General features: G+C 50.2%; 1 protein-coding gene across 1 annotated transcript in view; it reads right to left on the reverse strand.

Annotated features, from left to right (window-relative positions):
* Positions 1 to 12485, reverse strand: part of LOC122372887 — a 75927-nt gene extending 63442 nt beyond the window's left edge. Inside the window, exons 1-5 of the mRNA XM_043350552.1 lie at positions 12157 to 12485; positions 9417 to 9619; positions 8954 to 9148; positions 8529 to 8786; positions 6909 to 7067 (exon numbers count right to left, since the gene is read on the reverse strand). Of these exons, the coding sequence (XP_043206487.1) occupies positions 6909 to 7067; positions 8529 to 8786; positions 8954 to 9148; positions 9417 to 9619; positions 12157 to 12485 (1144 nt within the window). The remainder of the gene's footprint in view (positions 1 to 6908; positions 7068 to 8528; positions 8787 to 8953; positions 9149 to 9416; positions 9620 to 12156) is intronic.
* Positions 12486 to 21787: the final 9302 nt, after the last annotated feature.

Here is a 21787-nt window from a genome sequence, read left to right on the forward strand (position 1 = left end):
AAGACGAGAGGCAGCGGAGAGCCGTCTGGCGGAGCTTCCGGCCGAGGCGACCTGGATATGGTCAGACGGCTCCGCCGCGGATGGGGTGCTGAATGGAGGAGGAGGAGCCACCATCATTTCCCCGAACGGCGACATCAGGGAGGTGCGTGTCGCGGCAGGCGCCCTCTGCTCCAGCACCCGCGCGGAGCTATTCGCCCTGAGAGCGGCGCTGGAGGAGCTCCTGAACATGGATGGCCGTGACACCTCCCTTCCGACTGTCGTCTGTACCGACTCGATGGCGGCGCTGGCCCTCCTGCGGAGCGGCCCGGCGGCCCAGAGGACTCCGCTGGCCGCAGATATATGGAGGCTGCTGGCCGCTCTCACCGAGGGGGGCCAGCCAGTAACCATGCAGTGGGTCCCTGCACACTGCGGGCTCCCCGGTAATGAGCGAGCGGACGCCCTCGCCCGCGAGGCCAGCGCCCTACCCCAACATGACACTCCGATCGACGGTGGCACGATATGCAAGGCCGTTGCACGAGACGCTGCGCGCGCCTGGCAGCGGAGCTGGCCGGACGGCTGGTACCGGGCGATATGGGCCGACCGCCGTCCCGGCCCCGTCCTGGAGGCCGACCGTGCCGTCGCGGTTGATATTCACCAGCTCCGAGCAGGACACTGGAGCGGCTCGGCGCAGTACCTGCACCGCATCGGCCGCCGTCCCGAGGCCGACTGCCCGCAGTGCAATGACATGGGCTGCCCTGCTGCACGATGCCGCGTCTGCCGCGAGGAGGCGGACACTCCGCGACACGTCCTGCTCCGATGCCCGGCGCTGGCGGGACGCCGCCTGCGGCGCCTGGGTAATATTCACCTGGAAGCGTCTATGGCAAGGGACGACGGCGCGGTGGCGGCCTTGGCCGCCGGCTACCGCGCCCAATTGAGCCTCATCGGCTACGCCCCCTAGGGGGCTGGAGGGAACAACGACGACGACGAGCTCCATCTGGACTGGTTTGCCACTCAACTCAGCTGTAATGACAATAGGGGGCCGTTTGCTTGCACTATTACAGCTGAACAAATCATAAACATCTTCGACAACCCGACCAACTTGTTCAGCTGCCGGCTCAGCTGCCTCTACCTCAAAGTCTTCTTCTACAACGTGAACCGTTCCTGCTCTGTGAGCCGCTCGCGTGTGTCCAAGCCTAGAACACTCGAAACAGCGTCTTAGTTTGAACGGGCAGTTACGGTCAAGATGCTGCCCACTTAAGCATCTCCAGCACCGGTATTTGGCATCATTTCCGGACGCAACGGATGCGCTGGACTTACTTGGTTTGCGAGAATCGCCTGCACTCCTCTGACCAGTCACCTGACGAACTCCGGCTCCCCAGCGCCTGGTGCTCCTGTCTCGGTCGGCTCCCGCTTCTGCCGCCGCTCGAGGAGCTCTGTCGACTCGGTGCACGTCCGCTGTGGAGACCTGGATGCTGCCACCTTCTCTGTCCCTGAAACCACTTCTCAGTTCCTGAACATCATGGCCAGCAGCCTCCAAAGCCACAGCGATCTCGGTAGCTCGTTCCAGTGTGAGATTACTTTCAGACAATAGACGCGTCTGAATAGCGTCCGAGTTGACTCCGCAAATTAACCGATCTCGAATCATGGCGGACAAGAAAGAACCAAAATTACAATGTTCAGACAGCTTCCTCAGTTTTGCAATGTAATCTTGCACAGACTGACCCTCAGCCCGACAAAAAGTAAAAAATCTGAATCTGGCCACTGTTTCTGAAGGCCTTGGCTCAAAATGGCGTTGCAAGTGAGTCAACAGTTCCTTGAGCGGCATCTCACCTGGCTTCTGAGGGGCCACAAGGGATCTTAGCTTCCCGTAAGTTTCCCCGCCGACAACACTCAAGAAAATTGCTCTCTGCTTAGCAGGGTCACTTACTTCATTTGCGATGAAAAATTGATCCAGCCTCTCGCAGTACTCATCCCAGGACTCCGCTCGTCCCGCTTCATACGGTCCGATGCTGCCGAACGACGCCATCTCATCCTCGTCGCCAATGAAGTGTATCTGTATTCGGCGACCACTGACACCATACCAATACACCACAGCCCGGCGGCCGCTGCGCTCCCGACCCGACTGACGACCCCAAGGTCAGGCCGCCGCCGCGACCCGGCGGTCGGCCGCCCCGCCCGGGTCAGCCTACCCGGCAGGCGTGGCGCTAGCGGAGGGCGGCGGGTAGCCGGATACCGCCGGATCCATGTCACACGCATTTGATTTACATCAAGTCACCACACTCCTCCCCCACAGGATTAGACTGCCCCGCCCGGAATCGCACTGGGCAACGCCTCTCCCGCGCTGAACGACGCGGCACCGGCGCAGAAGCGGTCGCAGCCTCCAACCGCGACGGCGGAGACGGCGACGACGTCGAGGGATGTCGTCCGACGTCCGCGCACTTCTCAGAGGGGAGGGCGCCGGTCTCTGACGCCTCCGCACCGCCCACAGTCGCGTCTCTGGATTCTCCGGCGACGGCGTGAGCGGCGCTGTCCAGAGCAGAGGAGTCCGGAGGCTCATCTGACACCATCGTCCGCCGGTACTCGTGGTTCGGCACCGACACGTACAGAAAATATAGATACATGTCATGTGTTAAGGTATAATACGGTCATGTACGAGTATATGCTAGAGTGAAAAGAAAGTTACGAGCACACCACGCATACATACAGGGTGTAACGAAATTATCCGGACATCTTTCTTCGCGCTGTAATTAAGAAGCAAGACATTCTGATATTTTCCCTTTTGAATTATTATATAGCCACCTTTCATAAGAGCGCAGGTACACATTTTTTGAGCATTCCAGCCACTGGATTTTCCAGCACAGTGGGTTTCATATAGATTAGCGCCTTACTAACCTGTGCCCGCAGTTGGGCGGCGCTGGTGGCGGGTGTCCCCTCATTCATCTCCTGATGGACAATAGTCCATAATATATCGATGGAATTGCATGGGAACTATTTCCAAGCCATAGCCCTTTAGCCCAGAAGAACAAAAAGGTCCTCTCGGCATCACTTCTCATTCTGCTAGGGACTTGAAGGTGGTGCGCCGCCCCGTATGAAGACTGCGCGGCTTGAATCAGGCATCGGTACACGTTCAGAAACCGAGCCATCCTGTACCGTCTGGTTGAGTGGCTCCAACCAATCGCTAGCCAGGATGTTGCGCCGGTAATACTCGTCACTGATAGTGGTTTTCTGTGTCGTCATGAACAGCTTGAATATTACACAGCAGCTGAACATGCTCCAGGTCTGGATTTTGGCCGGATGTTTGACGCCGGCGACGGCCGGCACATTCGAGCTGCTGGCAGCCCACACATGGCCGATTTGACGGTTCAACGGGTATCGCAGCTCGAACAGCTTCCCATCCGACCAGGTCACCTCATTCGTGTCTTCCTTCGACCAGTGGACACGCCCTGGCCTGAAGCCAAAGGTGGTGGACTGGTTGTTTTTCCGTCAATTTCATTGTCTTCTCCAGTTTGAAGGGCAGTAAAACCAAGCTAAAGGGCGGGTAACGGTGAGTCATGATGTGGGACCTCTTATTATCTGCCTTGGTAAGAATTCGAGTCAGTATGCGGATTAATTGGTGCCGTTTCCTTGTCGCTATCTTGACAACTCTCCTCACCACTTGGCAAAGGGCGCCTTTTGCGATCGAGGCCAGGCTGAGTCTGCCACCAAGTCCCAGCTTATTACGCCTCAGGCAGATGTGCTACTGGCTGCTGCTGATGTCCAGCTGCTGACAGACCAGCTTCTGGCTCATGCCACCATGCCACCAACACGTAGCCTTACTACGAAACGAGAGACTGTACTCCTTTCTCTCCACTGCCTTAAACGAAAACTATCAAATGAACCCGTCGGCGACTCGACTCTGACTCAGAGCAAGAGTCATTTCGCAAAGTCAGGTCACTGCTGAGTTGAGAGCAGATACCAGAGGTATGCATTCATCCAATTTTCCAGCTTCTGACATTAAAAGAGAAACTGTGCGAGCAGATATGGCGAAAAAATAGATGTCCGGATAATTTCGTTACACCCTGTAAAGCAAGTAACGGTGATTCTGGCGCATTTATGCTAGTACACACAGAGAAAAATTTACCCCTCTACGGGTAATTTTACACTTATGGGTACCGGTATCCCGATTTCTCCGGATATTAAAACTCGGACAGAAATAAATATACACCATTTATTTTGGGTCCCTGTACACCTATGGTTCTTTTTACACACATTGTAGCAAATGTACCTGATATGGGTTTACAGTACCATGCAGATTCGGGTACCATTACTCAGAAGAGAGGGTACATATACCTAACAAACCAGAATCGGTGGTGTAGGGCTACTCTACCAGCATGTTTTTCTACTACTTGTTATTGAAAAACAGGTACCTGTAACATGCATCAACTCGTAAGGGTGTATAAGTACTTAAATGTGGTTTTCTGATTCCTTATTTTTTACAGGTAGATTTACCTTTTGTGAGTAATTTTAACAGGGGGCGTGGCCTAGGTCGCGCATGCGCAGAAGGGCGTTCCTCTCCACCAATCATCGTTCCGCGTTTTGTGTTTGGCGCGCACGCTTTCAGTATGAGCCAGTTTGAACCGCCGTTGCCGGCGTGGTGGGTGTGTGTAGAGGCTGGGAGCCGCACGGCGAGTGCTGTTCGCGTTTCACGCGGTTTATTGTGGAAGTGAGACTTTCTTTCCCGGGCGAGTGTGGTGGTGGATCGTGTTGTGCAAGGGCACCAGCGTCAGGACAACCTGAACCGGCCGACAAATATGGGGATCGACGACCGAACAAGCTAACTGCCAGGGCCGTCGGATATCGCGCATTGCGCCATAAAAGTGGAGTGTCGTACACGGTGTTACAGGTACGAATGGGAGTATAGACCTTGCATTACGGGACGGGGCAATGCTCACCGGTCGGTTGACCGCCAGCTGACGACAGCCGTAGGCGGGAAGGGACTGCGTCCACATCGTGCGAAAAATCTGATTATTTGTTTGTCATGACATGTTTCCTAATTAAATCGATGATCTTCATCCGGTTCTGTCCATCTCGTTGGAACCCAATAAACAAGCGAACTCCGTTTTACATATCATTGTTTTGTTCTATTTATAGCAAACTGCGACAAGTGTAGCACAAATAAAGCATGTGTTAAAGTACCTTATAACTTTGGGATAAGTTTAAGGCTTTAAAGGTAACAATACCAAAGAATCACTGGTACGTATACGTGTGAGCAGGTTATGTGACACAAACAAATTCGGTACGTATGCGTGTGAGAAGGTCATGTGACACAAATAAATTCGGTATTTTGACGCAAAAGGGTTGAGCTACCTGTTTTCTCGGCGTAGGATAACCCGTAAATGTAGTACCGATTTGGTACTCCAAAAATACCCGGATTTTGTGGCTAGTAATACCCTAGAACCACTGGTATTTGTACGTAATAATAGTTCATGTGAAACAATGAAGGGTATTGATACTCGTTTTCTGGAGGTAGGATAACCCGTAAAACTAGTACCGATTTGGTACTCGTGAAAAACCCGGATTTTTTAGGTAAAGATAGCTAAGAATAGCTGGTATGTATACAATAAAGTAGGTCATGTGATACAATCAGTTTAGGTAGTCTAACACTGACTGAGTAGATATAAACGTTTTCTCGGCGTTAAAGGACCCGTAAATATAGTACCGATTTGGTACTCGTGAAATACCCATATTTTTAGGGTAAATATTTCTCTGAGTGTAGTTACGGAGCGAGCGAAGCGAGCGTAGTCTTTCCTTAGATTAACGGAAATTTCTTAGTATGAGCGGCCGGCCGGCCGGCCGTGGTCACGATTCTGCGACGCTTATATCTCAGCAACCACTTGACCGATTTACACGCGGTAATTTTTGTAGGGTAGCTTCATTCCTTGTATGTATGTATGTATGTATGCATTGACACCAAAAGCCTTCCACATATGGCGCGGCGAGTACGGCTTACGGCTTGTATGTACCAACTACCAAGTATTGGACTTCTACCAAGTAGTTATTGGACTATTCCTGATGCATGTGGGTGACCCCTTATGCACGTGCCACGTGCAAAAAGAAGAGGTGTCCGTTTTGTAATTGTTGCAATATCTCGGTAACTACTTGGCCGATTGCGCTGAAAGTTGGCATGTAGGTAGGCACCCACTTGGCACTGCATATCCATGTGCCACAGTTGGGGTGCTGCTGCGCGTGCGCACGTGCAGGGGTCGTTTCCAGATCTCGAGAACGGCTCGACCGATTGCGCTCAAATTCGGTACACAGTTAGGGACCGGTTAGTAGGGTGCCGTGCATAAGTCAGTTGGGACCCATTTTGCACGTGCGCACGTGCAGGGTGCCGCTCCCAGATCTCGAGAACGGCTGGGCCGATTGTGCCCAAATTTGGCACGTCGCTAGAGACCGGTTAGTAGGGTGCCGACTGCCGTGCACAAGTCAGTTGGAGGTACGGGGACCCGCAGTTGCTACTGTACAGCGACCCTAAGTAAATTGTCCTAGCACCCTCACAGGGAACAACGATAAGCTGTCAAAGGGCACGCACAGAAAACCTCAGCTACTTTGTACAGGGACCGGCAGTCGATATCAATGTTATCGGTTGTTACTGGACAGGACAGACGGCTAGAGTTGGGGTTCGTGTACAGAAGCAACTGCGGGTCCCCGTACCCCCTCGCAATTTCGCACGTGCAAGGCCCACCCTCTCGCTCGTTCCGTTAGTCGCCCCAAAAGGCGTTATACTGGTGTTATCTTTCATTAAGTCTTGGCATACAGTGACTTAAGTATAGAAGTTCATTAAAGTGAAATTTACATAAGACATATTATAGCATACAGAATTGAGCACTATGCTCCCACATGGCACCAATGTCTTCAATGGACTGTCTGTCCGTGCTGCCGCTGCTCACCGAGTATGACCAGATCGGTAACTTGGTAATCGGGTTGTCGGCTCGACAGAACGCTCAGCTGGTCCAGGAGTTTGTCGGTTGCTAGCTGTACACCGACACTCAGTCTACTACCATTGTAATAATCATAGTAGCTCACTGGTGACCGAGTCATTCCCGACCCTGTGGAGAGAAACATGAACACAGATGAGTCAGTACATACATCCAACAGGAACAGAGTGAGTGTCCAACGCAGCAGCAATCAGTATCCAATACGGTAACAGAGTCGGCATCCAACACTGGTATAAAGTCCGTATCCAACACAGGAGCAGGCAGTACCCAACATGTTCTTACATAATTACTGTTTGGCTTCATAAATAATGTCAGTTGTTTTTTACTACACATTACAGCATATGCAGTCTGAGCTGTTATCTATAGGTCCTAATAGCAAACAGTAAAATGTTCTAACAGTTCGGGGATTTAAAGCATGGAGACCTGGAACAGGGACATCTTAACCCTATTCCTGGCGGGCTCCGCCGGGACAAGAAACTGGCGGGGGGGGGCCGATTCGGCCCCCCCCCTGAGATCTCGAGAACGAAGCAAGATAGCGACAAGCGGTAAACGGCATCGGATACGCACGGCCAAGATCTACAATTTTTACAAAGGTCATTTTCAGGTCAGGTCAAAGATGACGTCACAGGGGTCGAAAAAGTCAAAATGGCGGCACTAGATATGGAGAGAGTTTTTCTCGAATACCTTTCGAATTAGTCAAGATAGGAACAAACTAAGGGCACCATCGTGATCCTCTCGTCAATCCGCATCGAATGATATATATGTTGACCTCGAAAGGTCAAGGTCAAAGGTTGACCTCAGGTCACGTGACCTCGAGGTCATCATGTATATCATTCGATGCGTCTTGACGAGCTGAACACAATGAGACCATCCACGCGTCTGTATCTTGTTCCTGTACGGAGTTATTGGCCAAAAACCTTTGGTGACCTTTGATGACGTCACATGACCTCACAGCTGCCCAACAGCAAAACAGACCTCAAGGTAGTGAAGGTTGATCGTATATGAAGTCATGTATGGTATATGGGGCCATTCCGACCCGTTTTAGTGGTAAAAACAGGGAGTTGATTTTTCCCCCATTGACTTATAATGGGGAGGTCGCGAAATTGACCTGACCTTAGGTCACCGATATCAAAATTCCGAGATATACAAATTGCACATACTGGTACCCTAACTAAACCCTGAAGAGAAGAAATTGATCGGTCAAAAACTCTAGCTCTGGCGTGATTGCAAACTTTTCTGAGGTAGCGTCACCAAACCGCCTCTGGTGACCTGACCTGAGGTCAGATCAACTCAAAATTTTCAGACATGTTGCGTAGAAGCCTTTTAGGAAAAGTCAGAAAATTTGAGCTTCCTAGCTCAACGCGTTTGGGAGATATAACCAAAAAACCTCAGGGGGGGCTCCTGAGGCCCCCCCCCCCCGCCAGGAATAGGGTTAAGACTTATAGAACCCAACCAGCAAATAAATAATCAGTATAAAAACTTAGGAAGACTGTAAATGGCTCAGTGCAGCGGCCCGCATGGTCGCGGCTTTGTTCCAGCACGATGTAATCTAGTACCGTACGGTACTCTTACCAGTGATGTCCAGTCTCTTCAGCGACTTGGGTAGCAGCCACAGCCACTTGCCGGTGCTGTCCACGGGTGGGCTCAGATTTAGTGTCTTCAGAGCTTCCAGCGGCTCCAGCAGCGCCTCCAGCTGGCAGTCACCGATGCCGGCTGGAAGTGTCAGCTCACGCAGACTGGAGGCGTTGGCACGCGCCAGATGGCGCAGGGCAGAGACTCTCAGCTTGAAGCCGCGCAGGTCGGCTGTCTCCAGGGCGTGGCAACTGTCCGCTGGAATACAGCATCACCGTCAGTGAGCTAGCGATCAAACGGACAGGTCATAGGATACATGGAATACAACAACACTGTGTGTAAAGTAATAATCACATGGACATTGGACAGGTCACGTGATAATTAGTCATCAGATCATGTAAAGTGTGTTCCATTACAGGACTCACCGACCAGTCGGATGTCGGTGTTCGTCTCAGCGATCGGCGCCTTCAGCGAGGTCATATCCGGCTGGTCCTTTACCCTTACCACCAGCTGCAGACTTGTCATTGTTGGAGCGTTAAACCCCCGAGCTGACCGGTCGGCGAGCTTTTGCCGACAGTCGTCGAGGATGCCGTCGACGGCGGACCGCCAGCTCCGACAGACTGTCGGCACCGACGGAAAATAAATGAGAAAAGGTGACACCGTGACAGGTCACCGTCCAACATCAGTGTTGGTCGGTGGTCACTTTATAAAGAGTTTTTATCTCTAGACCAGAGCATATAGCCTGATGGGACTTGTCCAGCCGTCGGATCCAAGAGTATACATCAGCGTGACTACATTTCAATTGGCTGAGGAAGAAGAGACACGTCAGTTGGTATCGTCTTGTAAAACACGAGCTCGGCGGTCGCCGTGTCGGGTCGGGAGGCTTACCCCGTCTGGCGCGGAGCATCTCCCTGCAGTCCATCTTACTCAGCACCACCTTCAGCGCGTCCAGATTAATGTTTATTTCACTGAAATCGCTTTTGTTCAGGTCCCCGCCCGCCGGCGCCGCCTGGGTCATGACGTCATCAGACTTGATGACGTCACACTTGCTGGGAGCGTCGTCCGGCGGAGTGGTGACGTCCTCACCGTCACTGGGGGATGAGATGACGTCAATATGACGTCAGATGATGGCTTCTGACGAAACCCTACATCCCTCCCACCCATAGGTATGTAGGTACATACGGCTCTCGCGAGCTTAACCCTATTCCTGGCGGGCTCCGCCGGGACAAGAAACTGGCGGGGGGGGCCGATTCGGCCCCCCCCCTGAGATCTCGAGAACGAAGCAAGATAGCGACAAGCGGTAAACGGCATCGGATACGCACGGCCAAGATCTACAATTTTTACTAAGGTCATTTTCAGGTCAGGTCAAAGATGACGTCACAGGGGTCGAAAAAGTCAAAATGGCGGCACTAGATTTGGAGAGAGTTTTTCTCGAATAACTTTCGAATTAGTCAAGATAGGAACAAACTAAGGGCATCATCGTGATCCTCTCGTCAATCCACATCGAATGATATATATGTTGACCTCGAAAGGTCAAGGTCAAAGGTTGACCTCAGGTCACGTGACCTCGAGGTCATCATGTATATCATTCGATGCGTCTTGACGAGCTGAACACAATGAGACCATCCACGCGTCTGTATCTTGTTCCTGTACGGAGTTATTGGCCAAAAACCTTTGGTGACCTTTGATGACGTCACATGACCTCACAGCTGCCCAACAGCAAAACAGACCTCAAGGTAGTGAAGGTTGATCGTATATGAAGTCATGTATGTTATATGGGGCCATTCCGACCCGTTTTAGTGGTAAAAACAGGGAGTTGATTTTTCCCCCATTGACTTATAATGGGGAGGTCGCGAAATTTACCTGACCTTAGGTCACCGATATCAAAATTCCGAGATATACAAATTGCACATACTGGTACCCTAACTAAACCCTGAAGAGAAGAAATTGATCGGTCAAAAACTCTAGCTCTGGCGTGATTGCAAACTTTTCTGAGGTAGCGTCACCAAACCGCCTCTGGTGACCTGACCTGAGGTCAGATCAACTCAAAATTTTCAGACATGTTGCGTAGAAGCCTTTTAGGAAAATTCATAAAATTTGAGCTTCCTAGCTCAACGCGTTTGGGAGATATAACCAAAAAACCTCAGGGGGGGCTCCTGAGGCCCCCCCGCCAGGAATAGGGTTAAGCGGTAGGTATTGCACTTTTACATTTCCGGTTATATCTCAGAAACTAATCGATCTACAATGAAGCCATTTTACACGCTCATAGCCGGCTTGTGAACCAACAAGTCGATGGCATCTTCAACACTTAAAAGCTTAACCCTATTCCTGGCGGGGGGGCCTCAGGAGCCCCCCCCCCCCCCTGAGGTTTTTTGGTTATTTCTCCCAAACGCGTTGAGCTAGGAAGCTCAAATTTTCGGACTTTTCCTAAAAGGCTTCTACGCAACATGTCTGATAATTTTGAGTTGATCTGACCTCAGGTCAGGTCACCAGAGGCGGTTTGGTGACCCTACCTCAGAAAAGTTTGCAATCACGCCAGAGCTAGAGTTTTTGACCGATCAATTTCTTCTCTTCAGGCTTTAGTAAGGGTACCAGTATGTGCAATTTGTATATCTCGGAATTTTGATATCGGTGACCTAAGGTCAGGTCAGTTTCGCGACCTCCCCATTATAAGTCAATGGGGGAAAATCAACTCCCTGTTTTTACCACTAAAACGGGTCGGAATGGCCCCATATACCATACATGACTTCATATACGATAAACCCTCACTACCCTGAGGTCTGTTTTGCTGTTGGGCAGCTGTGAGGTCATGTGACGTCATCAAAGGTCACCAAAGGTTTTTGGCCAATAACTCCGTACAGGAACAAGATACAGACGCGTGGATGGTCTCATTGTGTTCAGCTCGTCAAGACGCATCGAATGATATACATGATGACCTCGAGGTCACGTGATCTGAGGTCAACCTTTGACCTTGACCTTTCGAGGTCAACATATATATTTTTCGATGCGGATTGACGAGAGGATCACGATGATGCCCTTAGTTTGTTCCTATCTTGACTAATTCGAAAGTTATTCGAGAAAAACTCTCTCCATATCTAGCGCCGCCATTTTGACTTTTTCGACCCCTGTGACGTCATCTTTGACCTGACCTGAAAATGACCTTTGTAAAAATTGTAGATCTTGACCGTGTGTATCCGATGCCGTTTACCGTTTGTCGCTGCGATGTGTAGTTTTTGAGATCTGAAGGGGGGCCGAATCGGCGCCCCCCGCCAGTTTCTTGTCCCGGCGGAGCCCGCCAGGAATAGGGTTAAGACGACGAAGATATGGCCTGAAGTATACTAAATTTTATAGGTGCAAAACCTACCGCTAAAACCCGCGAGACCTGTACATCCATATAGGCCAGCCCTACAAATCTCCAGAGTCAGAAACTACTTCTTTCAGTCAGGTCCCATGACCGCCAATGCCAGCCACTATGATAAACTGCTTCACGCAGTGTGACCCCTTCTGCCTCTCATGAGTCTCACCGCCTCCCACTCTCACTCCAGCTGCATTTACCCCCCCCCCCCCCTGCAGTCTCTGGGGGGGAATCTCTCACCCCTTGCTATTTCTCACCCGTACTATTTCTTACCCATCCGGACGGATGCATGTCTCCTCTTGTTGAAGTTCGCATGTCTCGTCTTGCTGAACGCTGCATGTCTTCTCTTGCTGAACGCTGCTTGTCTTCTCTTCCTGAAGGCTGCTTGTCTCTTCTTGCTGCAGGCTGTTTGCTGCTCCTTGTTGAAGGCTGCAAGTAGCCTTTAGCAGACGGTCGCATTTCTCCTCGAGCCGAGAGAAGTTCTGCTGCAGTCCACCGATGGCCTTCCAAATGTCTTCCTCTATGGTTTGTCGGGCAGAGCGCTCTTCAATCAGCGCCTGCTCCAGTCGGTACACCTTCCCTTGAAGTTGTTGTATCTCCATCTCTGAAACAGGTGGACAATGATCTGATGATCTGCTGCTCATGATCAGATAGGATCTGGCCAAGTTAGCCAGGTTTAAACCACGTCCGTATTGGCGTTTCGCCAGCCACTAACGTACACTGTAAACCAAATTGACAAGTCTTGTGTAATATAACCAATCATCTCTTGGTATGTTTACCAACTGATACTTTTTAAACAAGCCGTTGTCTGGTGCATTGCTTGTCAGGTGACAACTACGAGTCAATAGTTACTATGCACACCAACTTCTCAGTATCCAGACCAACTCTACATTTGTTTCAACGTTTGTTTCTTAACCAGTTTTGGAAACTTGTTGCCGCATGGTTATTTAACCGGCGCCTAGCTTGTACTAGTCAGCTGGTCAGCATACACATGGTCAGCTGCGCCTATGACGTCAGACTTGGCGGACCAATCAGCGGTCGCCGCCAGCCGTTAGCGGGCCCCGGCGCGGCGGTTTCGAACCAGCAGTTGTCGCGCGGCCGCCGTGCAGCCTGGAGCAGCGACGAGGGCTGTTCCAGCATTTGTGCAGTAAAAAGTGAAATCTGTGAACTGTGGTGTTCGTGCTGTGAGTGAGGCCCCCTCTGGCCTGCGGGACGCACTAATCGTGCCTATACCCGCGTTCGAGACGCCTCCCTTCCCCTGCGCGAGTAATGTAAGTGGGCCAGACCTGTGCATGTACATGTGAGCAGATGTTTTGCGGTCGGTGTTTTTTATATACGAATATAAATACATTTTTTTGCCTTTAATTCAACTCTTTGTGCTTTTAACTTAACTGATGGACATATATGAACTGTAAAAGCTAATCTGGTTGGCGATCATGATTTATTCGAATTATCTGCGTGATCGTGCAACTGCCATGATTGTTATGGTCAGTGTTCAGGAAATATTCGTCATACGGGCATGTTATACTTCTGGCTTGATGCGGTGCACAAAACCATGTTCTTCCACATACGCAGCAGTTCTTGCTTCAAAGACTTATATGCTGACGGTGCACGATAGGTATACCCACTGGGTATACCTACCTCATGCATTTACCACATCCATTCGAAAATATGCACTCGGAATTGTCTCCAGTCAATAGTATTAATTACGTGACCGTAATAAATAGTAATGATCCCAGAAACTTCCGAATGGATGTGGTGTATGCATTCATTGATTATATAACCCATCAGTATTTCGTTTCTTGTCAGCGCAAGCCTTTGAGCAATAACTGATGCCAGTCCTGGTATTGTGCACCACTTCCAGGCAAAAAATAACCTGTTCGTATAGAAAATATTTCCTGAATCAGTATCGTCGCAATTGAAAACGAACGCGAATCGTAAGTTCTTAAGGTTATCAACGCAAACAAAGCGATTGTTGACAAGCTCGAACAGAGCGTTAGTACACTTACTTGTTGACAATTTGTAAGCTAGCAATGCCCAGTCAAAGGCTAGTTCATCAACAAACCAGGGGTTGGTGAACCGACAAGGAAACGAATATGCCTATCCAGAAGTTGGTAGGTTCACAAGGCCCAGACTAGTACTCAACAAGGTGACGCCTATGCGAATTGGAACCAAACTTGTAGACAAACTGTTAGTTTGTTGGCCAACAAGCCTGGGGTTGGTGAATCGACAAGGTATCGACAAGGTGACGCCTATGCGAATTGGAACCAAACTTGTAGACAAACTGTTAGTTTGTTGGCCAACAAGCCTGGGGTTGGTGAATCGACAAGGTATCGACAAGGTGACGCCTATGCGAATTGGAACCAAACTTGTAACAAGGAGCCAACTTGTAGATTTGGTTTACAGTGCTGATCAAGCTAGAGCTTCACAAAAAAACGAACTTGCTGTCCGTGAAGAGAGAAAGCCGATGTTAAGATCCTAGGTCATCGGTTGACCTTTAAAGTCAGGTCAATGACCCAATGGTCGTAAAAATCAACTTGTGATATAGGTACTACGTCTTTGGTTGACCTTTCAGGTCGGGTTTGATGACCCGACAGTCGTGAAAATCGAGGCATGCTAGATAATTATGGTGAGGTCTTACGAGTTTTCAGGGCCCTGACTTTGAGTTTCATACAAGATTTCATCAGCGAAGATGTTCTTATGCGTTTCGGGTGGGTTAGGTCAGGTCAGGTCAGGTCAGGTCAGGTCAACTAGTAAGCGTCCCAACGGCTATTCATGGTAGGTATATACCTACATATGGTAGGTGTCAGCCAGCACTAACAGCTTCGTTACATGTTTTGTAGGCCGACCAAAACAACTTCATAATGATTGAATGAATACATGAATTCAAAATCAGCTCCAAAAACTAGCCCTCACCCGTATTGGTGTTTTTCCAGCCGCGAACGTACAGCCCACCGCTAGGCGCTAAAGTAATGTGTGGTTTTGCCAATCTCAACGGATGGTTTTGACTGACGATTTTTAACTGTGGAGTGATCGAAAAGAAAACTTCAAAAGATAAACTTGTAGCTGCAAGGGTGACGATTCATGTAAGCTACATCTATAGTTCCATTGTAGTCTGGGTAATCGTTCCTAAGCATCAGAAGCAGAACACACCCATGACTGAAACCGCACATTACTTCTGCTGTGGACTGTACCTATATAAGGGGGGGGGGCTCAAACGGACCCCCTTGCTGTTTCGCCCCTGATCGAGCTAGAGCTTCGCGGAAAAAACGAGCGTGTTGCCCGTGACGAGAGGAAGCCGATGATACCCAATTTTAACCCGCGCCGGGCCGGTGCTCTGAGATTCCGCGCCGGGCCGCGGGGGGGTGTTTGAACACCCCCCCTTCTAACTCGGCTCCTGGGCCACGTAGCGACACGCGGTAAGCGGCAATCGAAAGAACGTCAAAAATAAGGACGAAAACACTTCGGTTATTTTTTGGGTCAGGTCAAAGGTCAGGTCACCAGAGGTCACCAAAGGTAAAATGTTGACTATTTCAACATTTTGTAAACTGCCAACGACTATCTCGGCAACCGATAGAGCTACAGCGCCGCAAAAAAGCGCATTCGATAGCCCTTTTACAGACCTTTCTGAGTAATGTTCTCAGATTTGACCTCAGGTCAACGGTTTAGCCTCCAGAGGGCAAAAACTCCAAAAATAGCCGTTTTTACGAAAAACGTTTTTTCGACAATAACTTTTGACTCAAAAGAGCTATAACATTACTTTTGCCAGCATCGTGTTCCTCTCGTCGAGACGCGTCAAATGAACTATAATTTGACCTTGAAAGGTCAACTTGAAAATTTGACCTCAGGTCAAGGTCATGACCTGACCGGAAAAGGTCATGTTGCATATCAGTCGATCCGCAACGTCGAGCCGAACACATCTAAGGCGTTTTCAGCGCTCTAGCACGCCTCTATCAGAAGTTATCATCGAAAAACTGTTAGATTCTGTTCGTGACCTGAGATGACCTCGGGGACATAACGAGGGGTCACAGTTGCCATTTTCTGGTTCAGTGTGTCTATTTTACCTACATCTCGATGTTTGAGAGTGTCTAGAATAGCGTTTGTGCAAAACAGACGCTTTTCAATTTCCTCCCATTGACTTATAATGGAGAGGCCGCAGAATTGACCTGACCTTAGGTCACCGATATCAAAATTCCGAGATATACATTTTATAGATAGTGTTGCTCTAATCAATCGCTGAAAGTTGCAAGGCAATCGTTCAGTCGGTGTAGCTATGACGAGCATTCTTATTTTTTCTGAGGTGAGGTCACTTGGCGTGACCTGGTGACCTGACCTAAGGTGACATGGGTCTGAAATTTTCACAACATGTGCGGAAAAGATGCACGAACAGGTGTGCCAAAAACGGCGGCGCTCCGCGCCGCCGTTTTTGAGATATCTGCGAAAAACCTCAAGGGGGGGTGTTCAAACACCCCCCCCCCCGGCCCGGCGCGGGTTAAGGTCCTAGATCATCGGGTGACCTTCCAGGTCAGGTCAATGACCCAAAAGTCGGGAAAATCGGGACCTGTTAGAAAGTCGTAAAGCGTGGCTACTACGGGGTTTTGGGGGATGCTGGTCACGAATACCATGTTAGTTTTGATCACAGATGATGTCTTCATGCATTTAGGCCAGGTCGGGTCAGGTCAGGTCAGGTCAACCAGTAAGGGTATTCGTAGTAGGTGGCAACCGCCTCTGACAGCTTCGTAACTTGTTCGTAACATGTTACGAAGGTACCAAAACTACTTCGTAAATGTTCATATGGTTGCTAAATTCGAATTCAGCTCAAAAAACTGGTCTAGAAACATGTTAAACTCGAAAAAGTGAACCGAGGTCATCAAAGGTCAATGACCTGACCTGACCTTCCGGTGACCTTGACACAGTGGCGCAGCCAGGGGGGGTCAGAGGGTCAGCTGACCCCCCCGAAATTTCTGTCAGGGGCCCGCTCGAGAGAGAGTGAGAGAGAGAGAGAGAGAGAGAGAGAGAGAGAGAGAGAGAGAGAGAGAGAGAGAGGAGAGAGAGAGGTCCTAATCTAATCGGACGAGCCCGCTTCGAGAAATGCCCACTGCGACACCTCGGGTGAGGGGTCGGCCTGGGGCCCCAGGTGGACAGGGCCCGGGCCCCCAGGAGAACGGGCCCGGCCCCCTAGGTGGATGGGACCCGGGCCCCCTGTAGATGGGTCCGGGCCCCCGGGTGGATAGGGCCCGGGCCCCCCGGCGGATGGGGCCCCGGTGGATGGATCCGAGACACCGGGAGAACGGGCCCCGGGTGGACGGGGCCCGGACCCCCGGGTCCCGCGAGAACGGGTCCAGGCCCCTCGGGTGGATGGGGCCCGAGGCTCCGGGAGAGCGGGCCCGGGCCCCCTGGGTGGAGGGGGCCCGGGCCCCCGGCTGGATGGGGCCCGGGCCCCCGGGAGAACGGCCCTGAGCCCCGGGTGGACGGGGCCGGACCCCCGGTTGGATGGGGCCCGGGCCCCGGGAGAACGGGCCCGGGCCCCCTGGGTGGATAGGGCACGGGCCCCTGGGTGGATAGGGCACAGGCCCCCGGGTGGATGGGGCCCGGGCCCCGGGAGAACGGGCCCGGGCCCCTTAGGTGGATGGGGCACGGCCCCCCGGGTAGATGGGGCCAGGGCCCCCCGATGGATGGGTCCGGGCCCCCGGGAGTACGGACCCCAGGCCCCGGGTGGACGGGGCGCGGGCCCCCGGCTGGATGGGGCCCGGGCCCCCTGGTGGGCGGGCCCCGGAGCCCCGGGTGGACGAGGCCCGGAGCCCAGGTGAACGTGGCCCGGGCCCCCGTATGGATAGGGCTTGGTCCCCCATGTGGATAGGGCCCGAGCCCCCGGGTGAATGGGGCCCGCTAGGGTGACCCGCTTGCTTCGCAACGCGAATAAGGGGTATTTTCGATCGGTGGGCGTTTGGTTGGTCTTGTGTCTGTGGGTTATGTATCCATTACGGTCGATTGCCTTTTGACGGCTAAGCATTTTGGTTTTGGGAAAAAATATCCATCGCATCGAGGTGCTCGTGTCTGATAATAACCATGCGTTCTACTATAGAACATGCCAAGTGTATTTCATGACATAGGTTGGCGTAGGTTATTGAAGAGTGAAAGCCATCGATGAATTACTATGTAGAGGTTTGAAACATTTATATTCTTAAGAATATTGTTGCTCGTCATGCAAAAGCGATGATTGGACCTTGGTCACAATTGAATGCTCGTCCAATCTATGCCCATTTCAATTGTCAAACATAGGGGAGAGCGGGGTCAAATGTAACACGGGGCAATTGTAACAGTGTTAATAATTCATAAACTTACCAATAGAATGAGCTGATGTTAAGACCGAAAATGCGTAATTCTATACTGCCTTTCCCAACGGAGTTTGAAGTGAAAGTGTCGGGTATGTCGATGGCTGTGCACAGTAATGTGTTTTTGAGTGCATTTTATAAATTTTCATACCGTTATATTTGATTAGCTCATTCCCGCCATTAAAAAGATATCGACTTCAGACTTTGTGTAAGCGTTGGCAGGCTTGTTGTCCATAAATTGAAAGCATTAAATGCTGTACATGCAACATCTTTATGCGCCAGTTTCGTCTAAAATATGTCAAGGCGCGACGGGGACAATTGTAACATTTTTGCAGGGGTCAAATGTAACAGGTTATAGGTCAGTGGCCATTATGTCAAAGTCGTCAAATTTTCAAGGGAGATGAAACATTGCTAGAATTAGGTGAGCTGTAAGTTTTGTCGCAATCGGCAGCTTTTTACGCGATTTATTTGCAAAAAACCGAGGGAGAGGAGGTCCATCCAACCCCTGTATAAGTGCGAGGTTTTAAGCCTTTTTTCCTGAGAAGAACCGCCTCTACCAAGTCTGGGAAGATGAACAAGTGTTTAATACTTTTGTTAAATCAAAGTTTTGGGAAAAATTGTGTTGCTGTAGCCTGTAAATTAGCATGTTACAAATGTCCCCGGGTGGTGTTACTTTTGACCCCCTATCTGGGGTGAATTGTAACAGATGAATTGACTTTTTCGGACAACAATTTTGACCCAAAAAATAAGTTATTTCGGAAATGTTTTAACAGCATTTTAAAGACAAAACATCATAGTTTCTGAAAATAAAAGAAAGAGTTTTTTAACTGCAAACGTGTTTGCATCAGATGATAAAATGCAAAAAATGTTACAATTAACCCCGTTCTCCCCTACCAGGTTATGTAGCAAAACCCCTGTAATTAAGTAAGTCATAAGCAAATGCTATTTTCTCCAGCAATTTGTTCCACCTTGTTTTTGATCAATTAGCTTTTCACAATTTTCCCATGAGAGGCGGTAGGTACATTTCTCTTGCCAACAAGCGTTGTTTGAACCCGCTCCGTCTGACAGTCACCCAAAAATAGCATTAAGTCCAAAATCCGTCCAAAACGTCAATTTTTCAAGCATAAGTGCCCTCACGGGTGCACGTGGCGCGTGCCATCATTGCACCGCACACCATTCGATAGCCCGTTCGATTCTCATGCACGATACTGTGTTCCTCGTGCCGATCGGACCCACGGTTACCGAGATACTGCACGGGGACCGGACCCGTGTCGGGCAAGTTGAGCCATTGTCGCCCATTTTTGCAAGCCGATTTATGCATGTAAAGTCTATGACGCGAATTTGCACTTTTTGAGCACGCGCCATGTGCTCACCACCGGCCCGATCGAGCTGTGACTCTTCACAGGCACGTTACCCATCCTTGTTCTATAAGTTGCGCGAATTTCAGCGCACTATGGAAGTTACGTCGCGATCAGCCGCTTTTTTACGCGAGTTCTTCGCGAAAAAAAAAAACCTTAGGGGGTTGCATCAACCCCTCCCCCCTGTGCCGGCGAGGGTTAAAACTTCTTACGAGCGAATTCACGTAATGAAGAAGAATAAAAGCACAATCTACTACAGCAGCCAATAGATGACTTAGGACAGGCACATGGGACTACTTTTAAATCTTGTGCGACAGAAGCAGGCAACAGTTCCGATTGCATATAATATGCTATGCATATTGCGGAATTGGGGCTCATATCGGACTCGAAAGATACGAAGTCATACGTCATAGTAACATATTTCTGTCGTGGTCAATTTGCGTAAAAAGTGAAGACCGGGTGATTACCGAGCTACTGTTCTATGCAAATTTTCTGATTCAAACTCGCTCAGGGTTATCGTGCAGGTAAAGGGGGCCCGCCCAGCAGAATGCGTATGAAATATGGAGAGATTCTGAAAAATGGGTGGGGGCCCGCACACTAGGGGGCCCGCTTTGGAAGCGATGACCCCCCCGAAACGAAATCCTGGCTGCGCCACTGCCTTGACACCCACCCTAATGAATGGGAGCAGCATCATATCCCATGTTTGAACGCTTAAAACCACGAAAAGACTGCAAACGCGCGGCTAATGCGAGCCGACATACGCCGAGTCATGAGTTTTTTTTTTCACGAAGCTCTAGCTCGATCAGGGGCGAAACGGCAATACGTTCGCGGCTGGAAAAACACCAATACGGGCGAGGGTTAAGCCTGAAACAGACTCTTAGAGCAGTCAGGAAAGCGCATGCGAGAGCCTATTCAAATATATGAAAGCACGCTCGCATTAATCGCATGCACCTCCTGCATTCGATTGATGCGGGCAAAATTATAATGTATTTGAATAGGTTATAGCATGCTCGATTTCCTGAATGTGAAAAGAGTCTGTTTCAGCTTTTAATATGGGTCACAACCCTGAAGTATGTACCTTCTGTCCAGACCACTTCCCTACCGCTACCACGACCCCTTACCGTGCTATCCTCCGCTGCTGTCCGAGTCTCCAACATTCACAGCCGACCCAGGGACGCACTATAGAGTCCCGACCCGACCCTCAAGTCGCCACTGTAACACTGGAACACACGGTATTGACTTTGACTGGGCGCCGCTTGAAGTTTACAGGCATGTGGCACGATACATGGGCGCACAGTGGGCCCAGTACACTGTGCAGCGGGAAATAGTTCAACGGCTTATCTGCGTATTAAAAATAACAGCGATTTTGGCGATATTGATATATAAATTTGTGCGTCTCTTCTTATTGCTTTTCCATCACAAGTAGCTGCGTGTATGGGCGTTTCGAAAACAATGTCACTATTATAAACAGCTCCCGTTTGTTGACTATATGATAAACATCATTTATATTGAGGTCGACCCAATGGCACAGCATTTTAGCTGGCACGATTAGTCACAAGCCCTTATACCAGTTTTACACAAAACGACACCCCACTGATGCAATATAATGTTCGTGTGGTTCCACTGTGCACCACGGTATCCAACAACAGTCCACAAAGGCTCGCCGTATCGACTACCCGTGACGTCATCATGGCAGTTCAACTGTCTGTCGAACCGAGGACCATGGGTTATTACGTGGTGCCCCTATAGGAGCATTCCACGTCAAGTGGGACAAAAAATGACCATTTTGAACCTCACCTCCTCCGATTTTTGCGAAACTTTCTGAAACTACTCATCTATATGTGAAAAGAATGAGGAACGATTTTCCTTGATAAGCGACAACTATTTGGTATCACCAGGAGCGCGGGAACTACTTTCCGACTGGGGGGGGGGGGGCACACCATAATAGAGATTAACCTAGGGTACCCCCAAATCCAGTTTTCTCACCGGTTTTAGGCCACTTATTTTTCACCCCTCGGCTTTTTCAACAAAAAAAGAAAACATTTGCAAAAAAGTGTGGTATTCCGTATCAAAGCTGTGGGGGCACCGCCCCCACGGCCCCAGAGTTGGGGGGGGGGGGGCAAGCTGCCCCCACTGCCCCCCGGCTCCCGCGCCTATGGGTATCACACTCAGTATCGCAAGAACGGAAAAATCTCGACAATTTTCCTCAAC

Source organism: Amphibalanus amphitrite, unplaced genomic scaffold (genome assembly GCF_019059575.1).
Source record: "Amphibalanus amphitrite isolate SeventyFive unplaced genomic scaffold, NRLGWU_Aamphi_draft 001413F_arrow, whole genome shotgun sequence".
Taxonomy (NCBI): Eukaryota; Metazoa; Arthropoda; class Thecostraca; order Balanomorpha; family Balanidae; genus Amphibalanus; species Amphibalanus amphitrite.